Source organism: Pleurodeles waltl, chromosome 10, assembly GCF_031143425.1.
Source record: "Pleurodeles waltl isolate 20211129_DDA chromosome 10, aPleWal1.hap1.20221129, whole genome shotgun sequence".
NCBI classification, from domain to species: domain Eukaryota; kingdom Metazoa; phylum Chordata; class Amphibia; order Caudata; family Salamandridae; genus Pleurodeles; species Pleurodeles waltl.
Window position 1 is genome coordinate 950,577,603 of NC_090449.1, and position 17,652 is coordinate 950,595,254.

General features: G+C 47.3%; 1 protein-coding gene across 1 annotated transcript in view; it reads left to right on the forward strand.

The window, feature by feature from the left end:
• The window catches only part of SLC39A12 (solute carrier family 39 member 12), a 340,836-nt gene that overhangs the window by 79,462 nt on the left and 243,722 nt on the right, over positions 1-17,652 (forward strand). Inside the window, exon 3 of the mRNA XM_069211762.1 lies at positions 1,126-1,410. Within this exon, the coding sequence (XP_069067863.1) occupies positions 1,126-1,410 (285 nt within the window). The remainder of the gene's footprint in view (positions 1-1,125; positions 1,411-17,652) is intronic.

Genomic DNA, 17,652 nt, shown 5'->3' on the forward strand with positions numbered 1-17,652 from the left:
AACTACCAACGGTTGATCAGAGTTTGCTTAGTGAACTCTGTTATAATCTAGAATTATGCTGCCTACATTGCTGGGGTACTATCCACCAAATTAATAATTCACTTTCAAGCATATGAATGCAGCACAAATGCTCTTAAGCTTTACAAGTCAAGAATAAACACTTGTTTTTAGATTGAGGGGTAAACGTGCATTTTTAATGTTTAGTTTTTAATTAGCATAATTCTTTGGTTAATGTTCAGATCTTGATTTCAGGAACATGAAAATGTATTTGTCTGCATTGCACAGTAAATGGCTGCGGTATATACTCTGAGTCAAGAGACTGTGTTTAGGGTTGGCAGCAGAGCTAGCAGTCTAACTTAGAGAAAGCAGTGAGTGATTGAAAGGAGAGCGAGCAAGCACATATTTTCTCAGAGGAGGTAGAAGAAGAAAAGCAAGAAGGATCAGAGCATGATGGACAGGAAGAAGATCTGTTAGAGGAAGCACCTTCACCTTTAACCATCCAGAGCTTGGAGAAGAGTGTCCTCAACAGCTGACAAATACATTTTATTTTGCCAACTGGGGTGCCTTCTTTTGGTCTTCCTAAACAAAAGTATTATAAAGTAGATGGTGTATTGCAGCGTTCCACAATACTGGGGAACCATGATATCAAATAAACTTAAATCCCTGCCCTATATAAAAATAGTAAGTTGGTTGAACTCCTTTGAATATGTCTTGGAAGTGAGACATGGAGGTAAACTGCAAAACAATTTTTGGAGCAAAAGAGACTCTTGTAGGCATTAATGTTGCAGTTTAAAGTAATTCAAATCCTTTTTTCCTATTGAGGTTTTAGGCATAAGTCGCAGTCAGAGATTCACTCCAGCTGTTCCAATAGGTGCTGGCAGTGATCCATACACCGCATGTCTTTATTTCATTGTCTAAGCATCATCTTCTCTTCCTATCTTGTCTCTGGATAGACATTTTAGTTTCCTTTTAGTGCAATATTCTCTAGGTCTTTTATTTCTAGCATGCATGGTTAAAATTTAAATATATGTTTCCTTAATTCCCATGTCATCTGCTCAATTAAGACTGAATTCATTTTGAAATATTTAAAAACAGTTTTTCATAATATATATATATATTTTGCAGTGTCTGGAACCAGGAGCTTTGGCATTAATGGCTGGTGTGGATATGGATGGCTATCTAAGTGAAGAAATATTTCATCGCATATCTATTATACTGCTCTACTACCTTCTATATCCAAAGGACCTTTGCATTTCTAAGACCCATATCAGTAATACAGACTATAGATACTATATTCATAGTATTCTAAATTTAAGGCAATCTGAAGGTTCTGGTTACCTTTCTCATAAGGAAATGGAGGATATCCTGACAACTACACAGCAACATTTTCAAATCCCCCATGGAAATGAGGTAATTCATTTTATTGGTGGTCATATATTTTCCATGACAAAGAAAATATAAAGTATTATTATAATTCATGTTTGTTTGCTTTGCTACTATACTTGTTTACAGCTTCATGATGTGCCACGTTTGTCACTGCGAATCCTAACTATTCAAAGTTGCTTGAACTCTGCTTTGAAGTTTTCGAATCTAAGTCCTTCTGTCTTTTGAACATTTATAAAGAAATCAGGTGAAACAAGAACTGATGTAAAAATGATCTACCTTCTCCAGCATTAACTCTCTCTCTTAAGTGAGCTTCTTTCACTTGTGGACGAAGAAAATACTGTTGCCCTACATCTGCTTTTGTGTTAGAATGAACTTTGTAATGGTGTTTGTAATATCATGAATGGATTATTGCTATGTACTTTCAGTCTGTTGGCAAACATGCTGCAAAAATTGCAACTGGAATATAATTCACCTGCTCAGAGTCGCTGTAAGCATAAATGGGTGGATCAAGTTTCACTGGTATTGGACTCAAGGACTACTTGCAGCCTTTTAAGACACATTTGTAGTTTACCTGAAACCTAAACTTTTGTAATTGATGTGTGTAAGAAATTTGTGTTGCACAAATACTTTGCACATTGCCTCTAAGTTAAGCTTGACTGCTCTGTACCACACTACCAGGGGGTTGAGCACAGACTTTTTGGGGGCTTGCCTGTGCCCCATTATGATTGTTACATTGGCGATCAGCACTGATTTGGTGTATTCTTCCATCCTATATCTAAGACCAATTTGAGTTGTAAATCCTCCCTGATTGGCTTTTTGTTTTTCTAAAGTCATTCCTGTTCCACCTGACTCTGTCGTTGGGGATGAGAAAACAATAAAACCAAGGAGTTCTCTCAAGGCCCCCAAAACAGTTCAATGGGGAAAGTATCCCAATCTGGCTACCAGAAGAAAGGCTTCACAGATAGGAAAACTGGAAAAATTGTCCCAAAGTGCTATGAGTGCTATGAGTATAGGTACATGAAGAGAGATGCCAAGTGTTCTAAGAGGGCACCTCCAAAGTAGTCAGCAGTCCCAGGGGATAGCCAGTGTGGTGCTTAGGGAGGAGATGGCCCCAGTTAGTGTGAGGGAGACTAGTTTGGTCACCCTAGTGTCCCTGTGTGATGCTGAGATGGTGCCTAAAGCCCACATGCCTGCCAATACTTCAAAAGTTAGGTAGTAAGTCACCTTCAAAGGGCAGAAGGTAGAGGTTCTGATGGACACATGAACCAGTATAACTACTGTGAAGTGTCATCTGGTATCCTGTGAGCAGGGGATACCTAATACATTTCATGAGGTTGTGGTAGCAGACTACCGGGAGATCCACTGCCATGTGGCTCTTGTTCCCTATAAGTGGGGAGGGGAAGGGTCTCAGGTCATCTGAAAGTTGCTGTTATCCCTGCTATACTCATGGACTGTCTGTTTTGGAATGACTTGAAGCATACTGTCTGGAAGGAAGTGGAGGTCAGATCATACCGGAAATGCTAGGGTCGCCTGAGTGGATCTATGTGACCCCCAGGCTCTTGGCTGCTCATGTGGGGAAACAGGAAGGTCTGGAATCTAGAAGAATGGCCCAGACAGCTGCCAGGAAAGGGAAGGGCAAGAGGCATGGGAAGCCAGTCTCTGTATGTTCCCCAGCCCAAGTGGATAGGGCACTGGAGGAGGCCACCACAGAGCTTAATGGGAAGGATATTATCTGCCTTGGTACCCTACCTGACCTTGATGGATGGCAAGTAGAAGGAGAGCCCACCATCGAGGGGTCCTGTAAGGCAAAGGAGGAGTGCCCAACCCTGGAGGGTATAAGGTGGCAAGTAGAAGCCCAGACAGCTGCTGACACCTCTGAATATCACCTCATTTATTGGGAGAATGACCTCCTAAATAGTGAGCCTAAGGCTCCTGAGCATGGGTCAACTTCTGTGTTGGTACTTCCCAAATGTTACAGGGCCTTCCTTCTGGATTTTTCTCATGAGATCCCATCTGGGGCAGTACAGGACCTTTGACAGGCTTGTCACCCACTTTTATTGGCCCCAGATGGGGACAGTCATTGCTGTCAATTGAAGGACTTGTCTCACCTGCCAGGTTAGTGGCAAGACTGCAAAAAAGTTAAACGCTCACCTGACTCCCATGCCTCTTTTTGGGACACACTTAGAGAGGGTGAGAATTGATATTATATGACCCTTGGACCCCAAGACAGCCTTAAGCAGTAAATGTGTCCTAGTCGTGCTAAACCATGCCACTAAGTACTCAGAGGCCATCCCTCTGAAGTCCGTTACTGCACCTGTAGTGGTTAGCACCCTAGTGGGGAATTTTCATCACAATAGGTTTCCTCTAGAAAGTGGTATCAGAAAGGGGCACCAACTTTGTGTCTCCATACATTAAGTTTAAATGGGAGGAGTGTGGAGTTGCCTACAGGCTCTTCACACCCTACCATCCACAGTCAAATGATCTTGTTGAAAGATTAAACAAGACACTTAAGGGCATGATTATGGACCTTCCTGAGCCCATGAGGTGGAAGTGGGACTTCCTCTTACTTTGCCTGCTTTTTTGCTTACCGAGATGCACCACAGAAGGGAGTAGACTTTATCCCATTTGAACATTTGTATGGCCACCCCGTAAGAGGACCTCTCAGTGTGGTCAAGGAGGGTTGGGTGCAAGCTCCCAAGAACCTGACCCAGAATATGGTTAGCTATGTGCTAGCCTTCAGGAACTAGATGGCCACGTTCTGGAAGAAAGCTTCTAAGAACTTGGAAGCTAGCCAGGAGGTTATGTAGCAGTAGAATGACCAGATGGCTACTCCTGTGGAGTTTCAACCTGGGCAGAAAGTGTAGGTGATGGTGCGAGTAGAGCCCAGAGCTTTCCAGGATCACTGGACTGGCCTGTTGAGATGGTAGAGAGGAAGGAAGAGCTCACCTACCTAGTGAATTTCAAGACCCCCAGTTACCCCCTAAGGGCACTCCATCCCAACCACCTCAAACCTCACTAAGAGAGGTCTGAGGACATCATACTCCTGGTGACGGAAAATGTATCGGAGGAGGAGACTGAACCTCTCCCTGATCTCCTGTCATCTAAAGAGAAGAATAGGTTAGTGGAAGGTGTCAACCTCTCCCCTATCCTGACCCCAGAGCAGCGGAGCGACTGTCACCAGTTACTAGAACAGTTTGTTTCCCTATTTTCCCTCACCCCCGGGCTTACACATATGTGTACCTGTGATATAGATATTGGGACTGCCTGCCTGTCAAAAACAAAATGTACAGGCTGTCTAACAAAGTGAGGGACAGCTTCAAAGCAGACGTCACTAAGATGTACATAGGTAATCATTTCTAATTACCAAATAGCAAATTTGTACGATTCACTATTTGGTCATTCCAAACACCCGTGTACTAATGTGTCTGTCACACATTTTGCGATTCTCAGTGGGTCGCAAATAGACGTACCTTATGAACATTAATCAGGTAGGTCTTGGTTTGCAATCTATTGGGAATTGCTAAACTCACAGGTATGGTGGCCTGCTGAGGTCAGCAGACCACCATGTCTGTGATTTCTTTTAAATAAAGCAATCTTTAAAAAAATAAAACACAGCTCATTTACCTGAAAATGAAATCTAGATGCATGAGAACCACTGCCTGATCTTAAAAAATGTTTTTACAAACATTCACAGAGGGAAAGGGGTACCGTGAGGACCCTTCCTATTTGCGAGTGGGTTATCATCTACTTGAAGTAGGCAGTAAATTGCGAATGTTTTGTGACTGCATTTCAGTTGCAAAACATTCACACATACCACTGTGTTTCAGTATTAGGAAGGGATGACCTAAACACTCCCCTTCCGAATACCGAATCGCAAACCCAGTTTGCAATTCAGTTATACATTATCCAATTGCAAATAGGCTTTGTACATACCAAAAATCATTTTTCTGGCCACAACTGGCCTGATTCTGTAAATTTGGCTGTTTGCAACCAGAATAATCCTTTGTACATCTGGCCCTAAGATGCTGGAATTGGGGGTCATTGAGCAATTCAGTAGTCCCTGGCCCAGTCCAGTGGTGCTGGTATCTAAGGCAACCCCACTGGGCCCAGCCCATGAACTCAGGTTTTGTGTTGAGTACTGGGGACTCTACTCATTCACAATGACTGATGTATACTCCTTCCCCAGAGCTGACTTTAGATTTGAATTCAGGGTACTGGCAGATTGCTGTGACCAAGGGGGATAAAGAAAGGCCAGCCTTCTCCACCTCAGAGGGCCACTTTCAGTTTAAGGTGATGCCCTTTGGGCACAATAACACCCCTGCCACCTTCCAGAAGCTGATGAACTAGGTCTTGGCTGTAATGGAGGCCTTCAGTGCTGCTAATTTAGATTACATAGCTGTCTTCTGCAGCACCAGGAAGGAAACCTATTTTATCTGCAAGAAGTGCTTCAGGGCCTGCAACAGGTAGGCCTGACTATCAATGCCAGCAAGTACCAGATAGGGCACGGGTCTGTGGTGATCTTGGAACACCTGGTAGGTGGGTTTACGGTACAGCCCGTCCAGTCCAAAATAGAGTTTATCCTGGCCTGGGAGCCACCAAATACTAAAACAGAAGTGAGTACCTTCCTTGGCCTCACTGGGAATTACAGGAGGTTTTTCAAGAGGTATGGCACCTTTGGTGCCCCTTGACTGAGCTGACTTCCAAGAAACAGCCCAGGAAGGTGATATGGACAGAGACCTGTCAGAAAGCTGTTGACTCCCTAAAATGGCCCATGTGCACAGCCCCTGTACTCAAAGCCCCTGACTTTCCCCAGCAGTTTATTGTCCATATAGATGCCTCAGAGCATGGTATGTGTCCATCCTATCACAGCTAAATGAGGAGGGTCTGGATCAACCTGTAGCATTCATCTCTAGGAGGCTACTTTCCAGGGAATAAAGGTTGAGTGCTGTTGAGAGAGAAGCCTTTGCTGTGGTCTGGACACTGAAGAAGCTGAGAGCCTACTTCTTTATGATTCACCCCCAGGTTCAGATAGACCACAGGCCCTTCAGATGGCGTAAGCAAATGAGAGGTAGAAATCCAAATTATTGAGGTGGTCCTTTCCCTACAGGGACTGTACTTTGTGGTGGAACACCGCCCGGGGTCCAACCACACCAATGCTGATGGTCTCTCTAGGTTTTTCCTCCTTAGCGAAGAGAACTCCCAAGGAGTGTGGTAGTTTTCCCCACTTTCAGCTGGGGAGGACACTTTGTAGATCTATCAGCCATAGGGAGGTCTTCCCCTTAATGTTTTGTTTCTCCTCCTCATGTTTTATGAACCTATTTTTGTTGTTTTAGGACTTTTGGCACTTTACCATTTCTAACCAGTGCTGAAGTGCTTGTGCTCTCTGCTTGAAAATGGTAGTATTGGCTTGTACCCAACTGGCATAGTTAATTTACATGCAAGCCCCTAGTTAAGTGGTATTGCATGTACCCAGAGCCTGTAAGTTAAATGTTATTAGTGGGCCTGCAGCACTGATTGTACCACCCACTTAAGTAGCCCTTCAAAAATGTCTCAGGCCTGCCATTACAGAGTCTGTGTGGCAGTTATAAGTGCCATGTCAACCTAGAAAAATATACCTTTTGCCAGGCCCAAACCTTACTTTTTTTATACACTTGTCACCCCTAATGTAGGCCCTTGGCAGCCCCAACGGCAGGGTGCGGTATATTTTAACATGTACATTTAAGTTTTATATGCTCCTGGTAGTTCCTGGATTACACTATAAAAGTGTCACTTTCAGAAAGTTGGCATTTTTCTGCCCTTATCCCTTGAGTGCCTATAGCCTTGCCTGGGTCACATGACTGGGTGTAACTGATAGTTCAACTTTGTGAATTCCTCCAGACATTCAAACAATTGAGGGGTTGTGTGTGCCTGAGGAGCCACTTGCTGGCAGGATGGGGAAGCTGAGCAAACCCCCACCTACACTGGAATAGCCTGTTCTCTGCCTTCACACAAAGGGCCTAACAACCTTGCATTGTCACTTCAACCAGCTTGGATGCAGGGCAGGGGAGGCAGGGAATTCCATGTACTTTAAAGCCACTATATAGAAGCTTCTCCCACCTTCCAGAACCAGGTCACCAGCCTATAAAAGACATACTTCAGGCACCAACTTTTCAGTACACTTTTGAGCCTGTGGGTACTCTGCCAGAAAGAAGGACTACTGTGCTGCTACAAGGCCTGCAACTCTGCTGGATTGCTACGGTGAAGGAGTTCTTGCCCTGCTGACCTCCTGCCCACTGCTCGCTTGCCGGGGAATGAGAAGCTGGACCTGTAACCCATCTTGAAACAAGGACCACAGAGTGACCTAAAGGGCTAGTCTGCTAGCCTATTGATCTAAGACTCAGGGACATAAAAGGCTCCCCAACAGTTCCTGGATCCATCTTCAGTGAGTTCCTAACTCCCTAGTGGTGCCTCTCAGGACCTGGACCCTTGGTGTGGCTCTCAAGCTCTTGAATTCATGGGTTTGTGTTCTTTGTGACTGCGAACGGGCCCATTCACACTATCAGAGTGCCGCTCACACCAAAAGTCAGTGTGTGCCACCACTAGCCCGCCTATTCACACAGCGGAATTAACAACCTGAGGGGGACCACCACTGTGATGATCCAGCCCCCTGTCCGCGACACCTAGCCTTCTGTTTGCACCACGCTAACTACCACACACAATGCCCTTCTTGCTCCTCATGACCCTCTCCAATGCGAATGGGACTCTTGGCACAAAACCTAAGAAAGTAAAGCTTCTGCAGTACTATTCTGGGACTCCATCTGACCGATGCTCCATTGTGGTCAGCCTGAACGTTTGACTTTGACCCAGTCTGGCATGACCAGGTAGCCACAGTGGACTCTGTATGCTTTTAGGTGCTATTTTGTAGTTTATTCTTTAAAAATAACTCTGGATCGGAGATTTGTCATTTTGGTCTTGTGTTATTCCCTAAATTAAGCTCTATTTTTTAACTTACTGTGGGATCTTTTGTGTGGTGTTTTCAGTTTTACTGTTTGCAGTGTTGCAAAGTTAGGCCTGGTTACTCTGTTCCAAGCCACCAGGGGATTGAGCACAGGTTAATTTGGGGTTTGCTTGTGCCTTATCCTGGCTAGGATTGTGGTTGCTGCTTGATGAGTGCGTTAAACAGAGTCCACCAGTAACACAGTTTCTTACAATATGATAATTGAGTTGCACTTTCTTCCAAATTACTTTAAGAATACGTTAAAAATTCAGTTGCAGTAGTATGCAAAGGCCTGTTTAGAACTGCCTTGAATAGCCAATATCAATGCTGAAGGACTTGGTAGGAGAGGTTTGGCTGATTTCCACAGCATGGCTAATTTTCAGGCAGCTTCCAACATAGAAAGGCATATCCTCTTCATACTTAACTAAGGTGTTGTGACAACTCTTCAGTGTGGGAGCTAGGCATAAGACTGGCTCTTAGCACAGTAGGTGGGAATGTCCCCAAGCGTTGTTTTGTTAGCAACCCTTCCTTTGGCACACATGGAGAATGGAGCACTTAAAAGCAAACACTGATGTCTGCCATCTCGGAACTCAGAGGAACTAGAGTGTGAGAATGTAAGGTCCAGATACCAACTTGAACAGAGGTTACTGAAGTAACTTTGTATAACAGATTTGTTAGTTTCTTTTAACCATGCAAATTACATACCATTGAGTAAAAACAATATTCTATAGTAAAGCAGTTCTTTTATTGTATTGTGTCAAGGTGGGTCCCACAGACTTTGTTGCAGCTTTGGATCTTGAATACATTTCTGATTACTGAACAAAGGTTTCTAGGTTACTCCAGATACACTGTTGGAATGGACTTGCTGATTGCCCTGCACAGCTGCCTCATAGCTAAGTAGGACAAATGATAGCAAAAATGTTTAGCCTTGTAGGTGAGGATTCCAATAAATACAGAGGAGCTAGAGACTGCAGTGAACATTCTTAGATCTTGATAACCTATATATCCTTGAACACATACAGATTTCAAAACACTTTCTGTACCTAGTTCTGAGAAGAAAAAACAGAGGCCCTCATTACAACCCTAGCGGTCGGTGATAAAGTGGTGGTAATACAGCCAACAGGCTGGCAGTAACTACTACCAAATTATGACCATGGGGAAAGATCTCCAAAAGACAGCCAATGTACCACACCGACTACCAGGGCGGAAACAACAGCCACCACGGTGGTAGCCGCCTACAGCCCGGCGGAAGTCAAAGTTCTGCCCACCATATTATGACAAGACAATCCACCACCTTTTCCGGGGCAGTACCAATGATATCAAAAGCCTGGCAGAAACACTGCACAGAAGTGAAAGGACTCAACATTGGAGACACAGGGAAGAACCACACCGCCATAGAGCTGGAACTACATGAGTTCCCCATGATCTTCTGCGTTCTGCTCTACCACGAACACCAACGACGGCGAAGATGACGACAGTGAGTACAGATGCCTAGCACACAAGGGAGGGGGGGAGGAAAAAGAGAGTGACACACACATGCACCACACACCCCCAACACCACACACACAATCAGCTGCATTACAAAAAAAATTGACCCCGTAACTCGGATGAATAATGCAAGGACAAAACGATTTCGAAAAAGTGAATGTAATGAGATCATCACAGCATGAAAAATAAGATAGGCAAGATAATAGATATATACATATGTACACAAAAAGGGACACATCCCAGTCCACAATGTTCGTAGGCCACATGGGCACAGGCCAAAGTCCAGGGCCACACATGTCACCTGCATCAAGACGGAGAGAACACTGCAGGGGCATCAGTTGGTAAAGAGGCAGGCTCCTCAGGGGGCAGGGGACGGGGGGCACCTCAGCCTGGAGATGGAACTTCCCCTGCAACCTTGGACAGCTTCTCAATGGAGGTGGTGCTGCTGCTGGGGGGGGGCTCCTGCCCATCCCCTGCAACCTCGGATGGCTGCACAACCATGGTTGGTGGTGGGGGCTCCGTCACAGTTCCTGCCCCAGGCCCCTTGGTCTTCCTTCCTGCTCTTGCAGGCTCCTTGATCTTCCTGGCAGCTTGGGCAGGCTCCTTTCCTTTCTTGCCTGCTGGTGCAGGCTCCTTTCTCTTCCTGTCAGCTGGGGAAGGCTCCTTTCCCTTAAGGCTGCCTGGTGCAGGCTCCTTCACCTTCAGGACATGTGGCCTGGATCTTTTTCCACCACAAGTGGGTGTGGTGACTCACCCCGTGGCCTGGGTGGCAGAGGTGCTTGGCTGGATTCTTCCTACCCTGCCTATGCATGTAGGACAGGGGTAGGGGTAGGGAAGAGGTCAATGGTAGATAGGAACAGTTTTTTAGGGACAATGTGGCAGGAAGAGGGAGAAGGAATGGGAGTGGAGGAAGAGGGACTGGTTGTTGGAGGTGTCTGTCTGCTACTTTCGGGTGCAGGTACATGGGCTGTATGCTGTTGTGAGGTGCATGGCAGTTGGGTGTCTGCTTGCTTGTGTTTGTGTACCTTGGGGTGGGATAGACATAGTGGGAGAGGACACAGGGGTCGTGTGCATGGCTGTTGTGGAGGTGTCTGCCAGTGAGGTGTGTGTTCTGCTTGGTGTGGTGGCAATGCTGGAAGTGGATGATGATGTAGTGCATGCAGGTGTGAGTGTGGACGTAACTGGGTGGGAGGAGGAGGAGGAGGAGGGGGAGACAGTGGAAATAGTGGATGTTGGTGTGTCTGCATCTGGATGGTGTTTGTGTGAGTGCCTGTGGGATGAAGTGTGGTGCTTGTGTTTGCCTGTACCACTCCTGTGTGTTGTCCTGGGTGCATGCTCATCTGCCTGTGTGCTTGGGATGGGTTGGGGATGAGGAGAATGGGACTAGAAAAAGGAAGTTGGAGGGGGAGGGTAGAAACAGGGACAATGGCTGCCATCAGAGAGGAGGCCAGAGCCTGGATTGATCTCTGTTGGGCCATCAATCCAGTGTGAATGCACTCCAGGAATGCATTTGTCTGTTGCATCTGGGCTGCCAGGCCCTGGATGGCATTAACAATGGTTGACTGCCCCACAGAGATGGATCTCAGGAGGACAATAGCCTCCTCACTCAGGGTAGCAGGCCTAACTGGGGCAGGGCCTGAGGTGCCTGGGATGAAGGAGATGCCCAACCTCTTGGGTGAGCGGGCATGGGCAACTCGCTGAGGGGCTGCTGGGAGGGCGGTGATGGTACGGTGGGTGGCGGTGGTACCTGTAGCTGGGGAGGTCACAGAAGTGTCCGCCACCACCAGGGAGCTTCCATCGCAGGAGGTATCTGTGTCTGAACTGTCCCCTCCAGTCTCCGCCTTGGTGCTCCCCTTGCTCTCCGTCCCACTGGTGCCCTCAGCGTCGATGGACTCTGCCTTTTGGGTCCTGTAGGATGCAGCTCCCTCTGTCGCCGGTGCCTCTGCTCCTCCGCCAGATGATGCTAATGCACTTAAGGACAGGATGACAAAACAAAAAGGAGGGGAGACAAAGGATACACTTGGTCAATGGCTGCACCAACACCACCGTTGGGGTACACAGCACCCTCACACAGGTAACAGGCCTACGCAATATGCCATAGCACTACCAGAGAAATAGTTAGCAGCCAAGGCATGGGGAGAGGCACAAACCACCAACTGCAGCACTGTCAGGCTTAGCCTAGGGGTACCCACTGACACACATCCCCCACCCAGATACACGCCCACCAGCCGTAAGTTGCAATGATGGGCATTGTACTCACCCCATTGTGGCTGTTGTGATGCCCTCAAGCGCCAGTCTAGCTCAGGATAGGCCACTGACAGTATGCGGGCCATCAGGAGGGTCAGGGTTTGACGGGCACCTCTTTCTCGTTGGGAGGCCATCCCCAGCTGGGCCTCCGCCGTCTTCCGTGCCCAGTGTCTCAGATCCCACCGTTTGCGACAGTGGGTGCTCTGTCTGCCATAGACCCCCAGGGTCCGCACCTCCTTGGAGATGGCATGCCATATACCCTTCTTTTGATGGGCGCTGACCTGCAGAGAAAATGCACACAGGAAAATATATTTAAACAAACAGTCCTGCCTGTTACAACTATGGTCCACCATTCCCCTTCACATCTCGATTTACATGCACATGGCCCAGCACACAACCTATTCGCAGCCCAGAGGACATCCACCCACCCGTCTTATATGAGGCCTTCACACACACCCCTCCAAGCATTCATGCCACATGCATCGTGCCCACAGTTTACTCACCTGTTGGTTTGGAGACCCATACAGCATTCCATACTGGGGTAGGACCACATCCACAAGTCTTTCCAACTCCTCCGGAGTGAAGGCTGGGGCCCTTTCCCCAGTTACATGGGCCATGGTAGGTTCCAGACACAGGTCACAGCAGCACATGCAGTGTAGGTCCTCTCCTGTGGTTAATCAGGAAGCAAGTGAGGGATCAATTAGAAAATGGCAGTCACGTACGCGGTGGTACATAACGTCACTGCCGGCGTACATCACCATTGGCCACTGTATCCCATAGGGCCCAATGTCAACCAAAGAGGAATTGCACGGCGGTTCCTGACCGCCTCCCGCAACGGTGCAGAACGTCAGCGGAATTACCTCACTTCCACCTGTCCCTCCACACAGGACAGACGGACGCCATTTCGGGGGGGGGGGGCAGGCCCTCGAAAATTGCTGTGGTGAAATTAGGACATAATGGACAAATCACACTTACCTATTACAAGTTAACAGCATGCAAAGTTCTGTTGTAGCTCCATTGTTCAGTTTGTGACCGGGTCCTCACTCTTTTGCCCCATAGATTGCTACCGCTGCGGATGAATAGGAGATGGAGACATACCCCCGTGAGCAGACCCCTGGTGGACTTGGCAACACTGGAGGACAGGCATATTATCCTCACCTATAGACAGGACAGGGCCACAATCACAGAGCTGTGTGCCCAATTGGAGCCTGACCTGATCCCTGCTATCCATCACCCCACTGGGATCCCCCCTCTTGTGCAAATGCTATCAGTTCTCCATTTCCTGGCAACTGGTTCTTTCCAAGTCAAGTGACAGTGGGCTTGGCAGCAGGAATGTCACAGCCAATGTTCTCTACAGTCCTGACAAGAGTGTTGTCTGCCCTGATTAAACACATGTGCAGCTACACTGTATTTCCCCAGGTTGAAGATTTGGCCACAGTGAAGGCTGACTTCTATGCAATGGGACATATCCCCAACATAATTGGGGCGATTGATGGAACACATATTGCATTCGTCCCCCTCATCAGAATGAACAGGTGTTCAGAAATTGGAAGAGTTTCCACTCAATGAATGTACAGATGGTGTGCCTTGCGGCCCAGTACATCTCCCACATAAATGCTAAGTATCCTGGGTCAGTGCATGATGCCTTTGTCCTACGGAATAGCAGCATCCCAAATGTAATGGGCCAACTACAGAGACACAGTGTGTGGCTAATAGGTGTGCCCTGGTTCCTACCCAGTATATGTTGGTGTATGGGTATGGTGTGGGCCATATAGGATAGAGTGTGGCTAAATGTTGTCCCTCAATATTTGCAGGTGGCTCTGGTTACCCAAACCTATCATGGCTGCTGACCCCTGTGAGGAACGCCAGGACAAGGACAGGAGAACATTATAATGAGGCACATGGGTGAACCAGAAGGATAATTGAAAGAACCTTTGGCCTCCTGAAGGCCAGGTTCTGGTGCCTCCATCTAACAGGTGGATACCTGTGCTACTCACCCAAGAAGGTCTGGCAGATAGTAGTGGCATGCTGCATGTTGCACAACATGAATACATAATTGAAAATATGACATACTCCAGACTTCTTTTTTTTCAAGGGTGTTTATTGAAGTGCTAAAATATAGAAGGGCAAGTGTAAGGGGATGGGGTGATAATGGAGGAAAGTCCAGGGTATTGTTCCAGTCTGTTTGTAGCAGAGGTGCATTGTCCAAGGGGACATAGGAAGGGGAGCAATGGCAGTTCAGAGTGGACAGGGTGACTGTGTGGGACACAAGGGTGACAATCAGGAGAGTCTCATTTCCTGTCAGTGGTCTTGGTAAGTGTCTCTGGCTTCTGTCTGGATTGCAGGGAACGTTTGCGGGGTTGTTCTTCTTCTGCAAGGGCAGGGGTTCTGGTGGCCTGTGAGTCCTGTGGTGGTGCCTCATGGCCACTAGCAGCAGTGGAGGTGGAAGGCTGTTCAGATGTCTGGCTAGTGGCAGGGGCCCGCTGTTGTGTGACTGCCTCCCTCATAATGTTAGCCATGACTGCCAGAACTTCTGCTATGGAGATCAGGGTGTTGTTGATGGCCTGCAAGTCCTTCCTAATCCCCTGGTACTGTCCCTCCTACAGCTGCCTGTTCTCCTGTACATTGTCCAGGATCTGGCTCATCACATCCTGGGAATGTTGATAGGCTCCCAGGATCTTTGCAAGTGCCTCCTGGAGAGTCAGTTCCCTGGCCCTGTCCTCCCCCTGGCGCACAGAGCACGCCTCCCAGTTTCCCTGTTGGCCTGTGCCTCTGTCCCCTGAACCGTGTGACACTGCCATTGACCCCAGGTCCCTGTTTGTCTTGGGTATGAGGTGTGCCCTCGGGTCCCTGTCGAGGTGGATACACTGCTGATTGATGTGTCCTGGGGACAGATGAGTAGGTACGCTGGGTGGGTGCTGTGGTGGTGTTTCCTGATGTGGGAGGCTCTGTGGTGGTGTGTGACTGGGCCTGGGTAACCGGCTGTCCAGAGGTCCCTGATGGGCCAGGTTGGTCATCCAGATTCTGAAGACCAGAGTTGCTGTCATCACTGTGGCCTCTTCAGTTGGGGGACTGGATATTGCTGGCACCTCCTCACCGCTGACATCAGCCGGTATACCTGTGGGGATGTAAATTATGTGTTATGGTATCTGTCTTTGACATATTGTGCATCTGTGGTGTGCCCTCTTTGGTTGTATTTGCCCTGGAAGCTTTCACTTGTGTTTGTTGGTATATGGTGGGATTGTTAGTTCTCTCTATGGTGTGCATGCTTTAGTGATAAGTGTCCATGCAGGGCTGTGAGTGGTGTCCATGCATTGGTAGAGCATGCAAGGCTTGGCATTGGGATAGGTGAGATGTGATGATGGGGTGTGTGGAAGGTGGTGGAGTGATGGGAGTGAAGGTGAGGGTATGTGATGGCATGCAGGTAGGGGGGTGATAATTGTTGAAAGTTGACTTACCAGAGTCCAGCCCTCCTCTGACTCCGGCCAGGCCCTAAGGATGCAGGATTGCCAAGACTTGCTCCAATCATGCTGTGAGATGTGGGGGAGGAGGTGGGGTTCCACCGCCAGTCCTCTGTACAGCGAGTTGGTGTCTTACTGCAATGGAACGTACCTTCCCCTGTAGGTCGTTCCACCTCTTCCTGATGTCATTCCTAGTTGTTGGGTGCTGTCTCATGGCGTTGACCCTGTCCACGATTCTCCGCCATAGCTCAATCTTCCTAGCTATAGATGTTTGCTGCACCTGTGCTCCAAATAACTGTGGATCTACCCTGATAATTTCCTCCACCACAACTCTTATCTCCTCCTCTGTGAAGCGGGGGTGTCTTTGTGGTGCCATGGTTGTTGTGTGAGGTGTGTAGGTGAGGGCGTGTTGGGTAAAGTGCTGAGGTGTGTGATGTGGTGTGCGTGAGAGGTGTATTGGTATGTATAGTGTATGGCTCTGGTTGTGTCTGTTGTCTTGATGTCTCTCTGCTGGCACTTGTTTGTAATGGTAAAGGGTTGTGGGTAATGTGGGTGTGTGTTTTATAGTGGTGTGGGTGTGTGGGTGTGGTGTGTGTATGGATGTCGGTTGTGTGTTGTTTCAATTGCCCAATGTGGTGTTGTTTTGAATGTTTGTGTCCATTTTGAGTGCTGCGGTATGTACTGCCAATGGTTTACCGCCATTGAATGTCTGCTGTGGTGATTCGTGGGTCATAATGTGGTGGGCGTTGTTCTGTTGGCATAACGGTGTGGGTTTTGACACCACCAGTTTATCATTGACCTTTGGTGTAGCGGATTTGTGTATGTGGCTTAATAGTGATGGATTGATGAGTGTGTGTCATAATATGGTGAACGGATATCTGCCGCCGCGGTAAGTTGGTGGCAGTCACCGTGGCGGCAAGTGGGATTTACTGCCAATGTCATAATGAGGGCCAGAGTCTTGTAACTTCTGCTAGGACCAGTGAAGTGCTTGAGCATGGCTAGGGTGTGATCTAATTGACATAGAATGAGAATCCTGAATATTCTAGCCAAAAGACCCACTAGACAAAGCAGTATCCTTAGAGTGGTGGTATGACAATCAGCCCATCCCACACCTCTCCTATTTTCTATCAAAAAGGCAGCCGTGCACCCTAGAAACTGATGCAGCCACGTCTTCTGTTACTGATAGTTTTACCTGGGTACAGAAAAAAAATTAAAGCAGTATACTAGGACTACCTCAGGAAATCTCAATGTCCCCTGTACCTAAGACAACGTGATTGCATTCAGGTATGAAAATGTGCACATTTAATTTGTTTGTTTTCATGAAGGACTGTATCAGCTTGATGTCCTTCATAGATGGTCCCAAAATTCATGAATCAAAGAGGTTAGAAATAGCACCAGACAAAGAAGTCATGTTGTCTTGTTTTTGCCTTTCATTAGAGAATGACACCAGGATGTGCCACCCAGCCACCCTGGAGTGCAAAGGGGGTCTATATGGGTATATATGACTTGCCATGGAAATGCCAAGATGTACGTGAAAGGTAACACAACATTGGATACCAGCTCTTTTAGGGTCTCTGGTGAAAGCCATTCGCCCTGTGAGGCTAAAAAAGAGAGAAGCTATGCACCCCAGCAGCAAACAATCCACCACATTCCAAAAGCTGGTCCTGAAGTTGGGGGATATTCTTCTCTACATCAACACATCAAGATGAGTGGGAGGGTATGGTGACATCAGTGCTCAACTGTCTGAAGTCTGTTCTTTATTGATTTTACCTAATGAGGTGATGATTGAAGAGGTGTAGCTCACCAATCACTTGGGAAAATAAAAGGAACTTTCCGAATCTTAGATTGAAAGGAAATAAAAAAATATTACTGGCCGTAAAGAGATTCCCAACTTATGACAGCCTGTAGCTAGTAGCTAAATCAGACTTTTGGTTGTATCAGGTTAAAGACAGTCGTAAGCAGAGGAAGTAGGTAACTTGATTTATTGACGTAAGTAATAAGAAAGAGGCAGCTGTGGTGGCTGAATATTGCCTCATCTAAACTATTTTGTGCCACTCCCACTGCTCGTTCTCTACTCGAATGCCAAACTCTCAG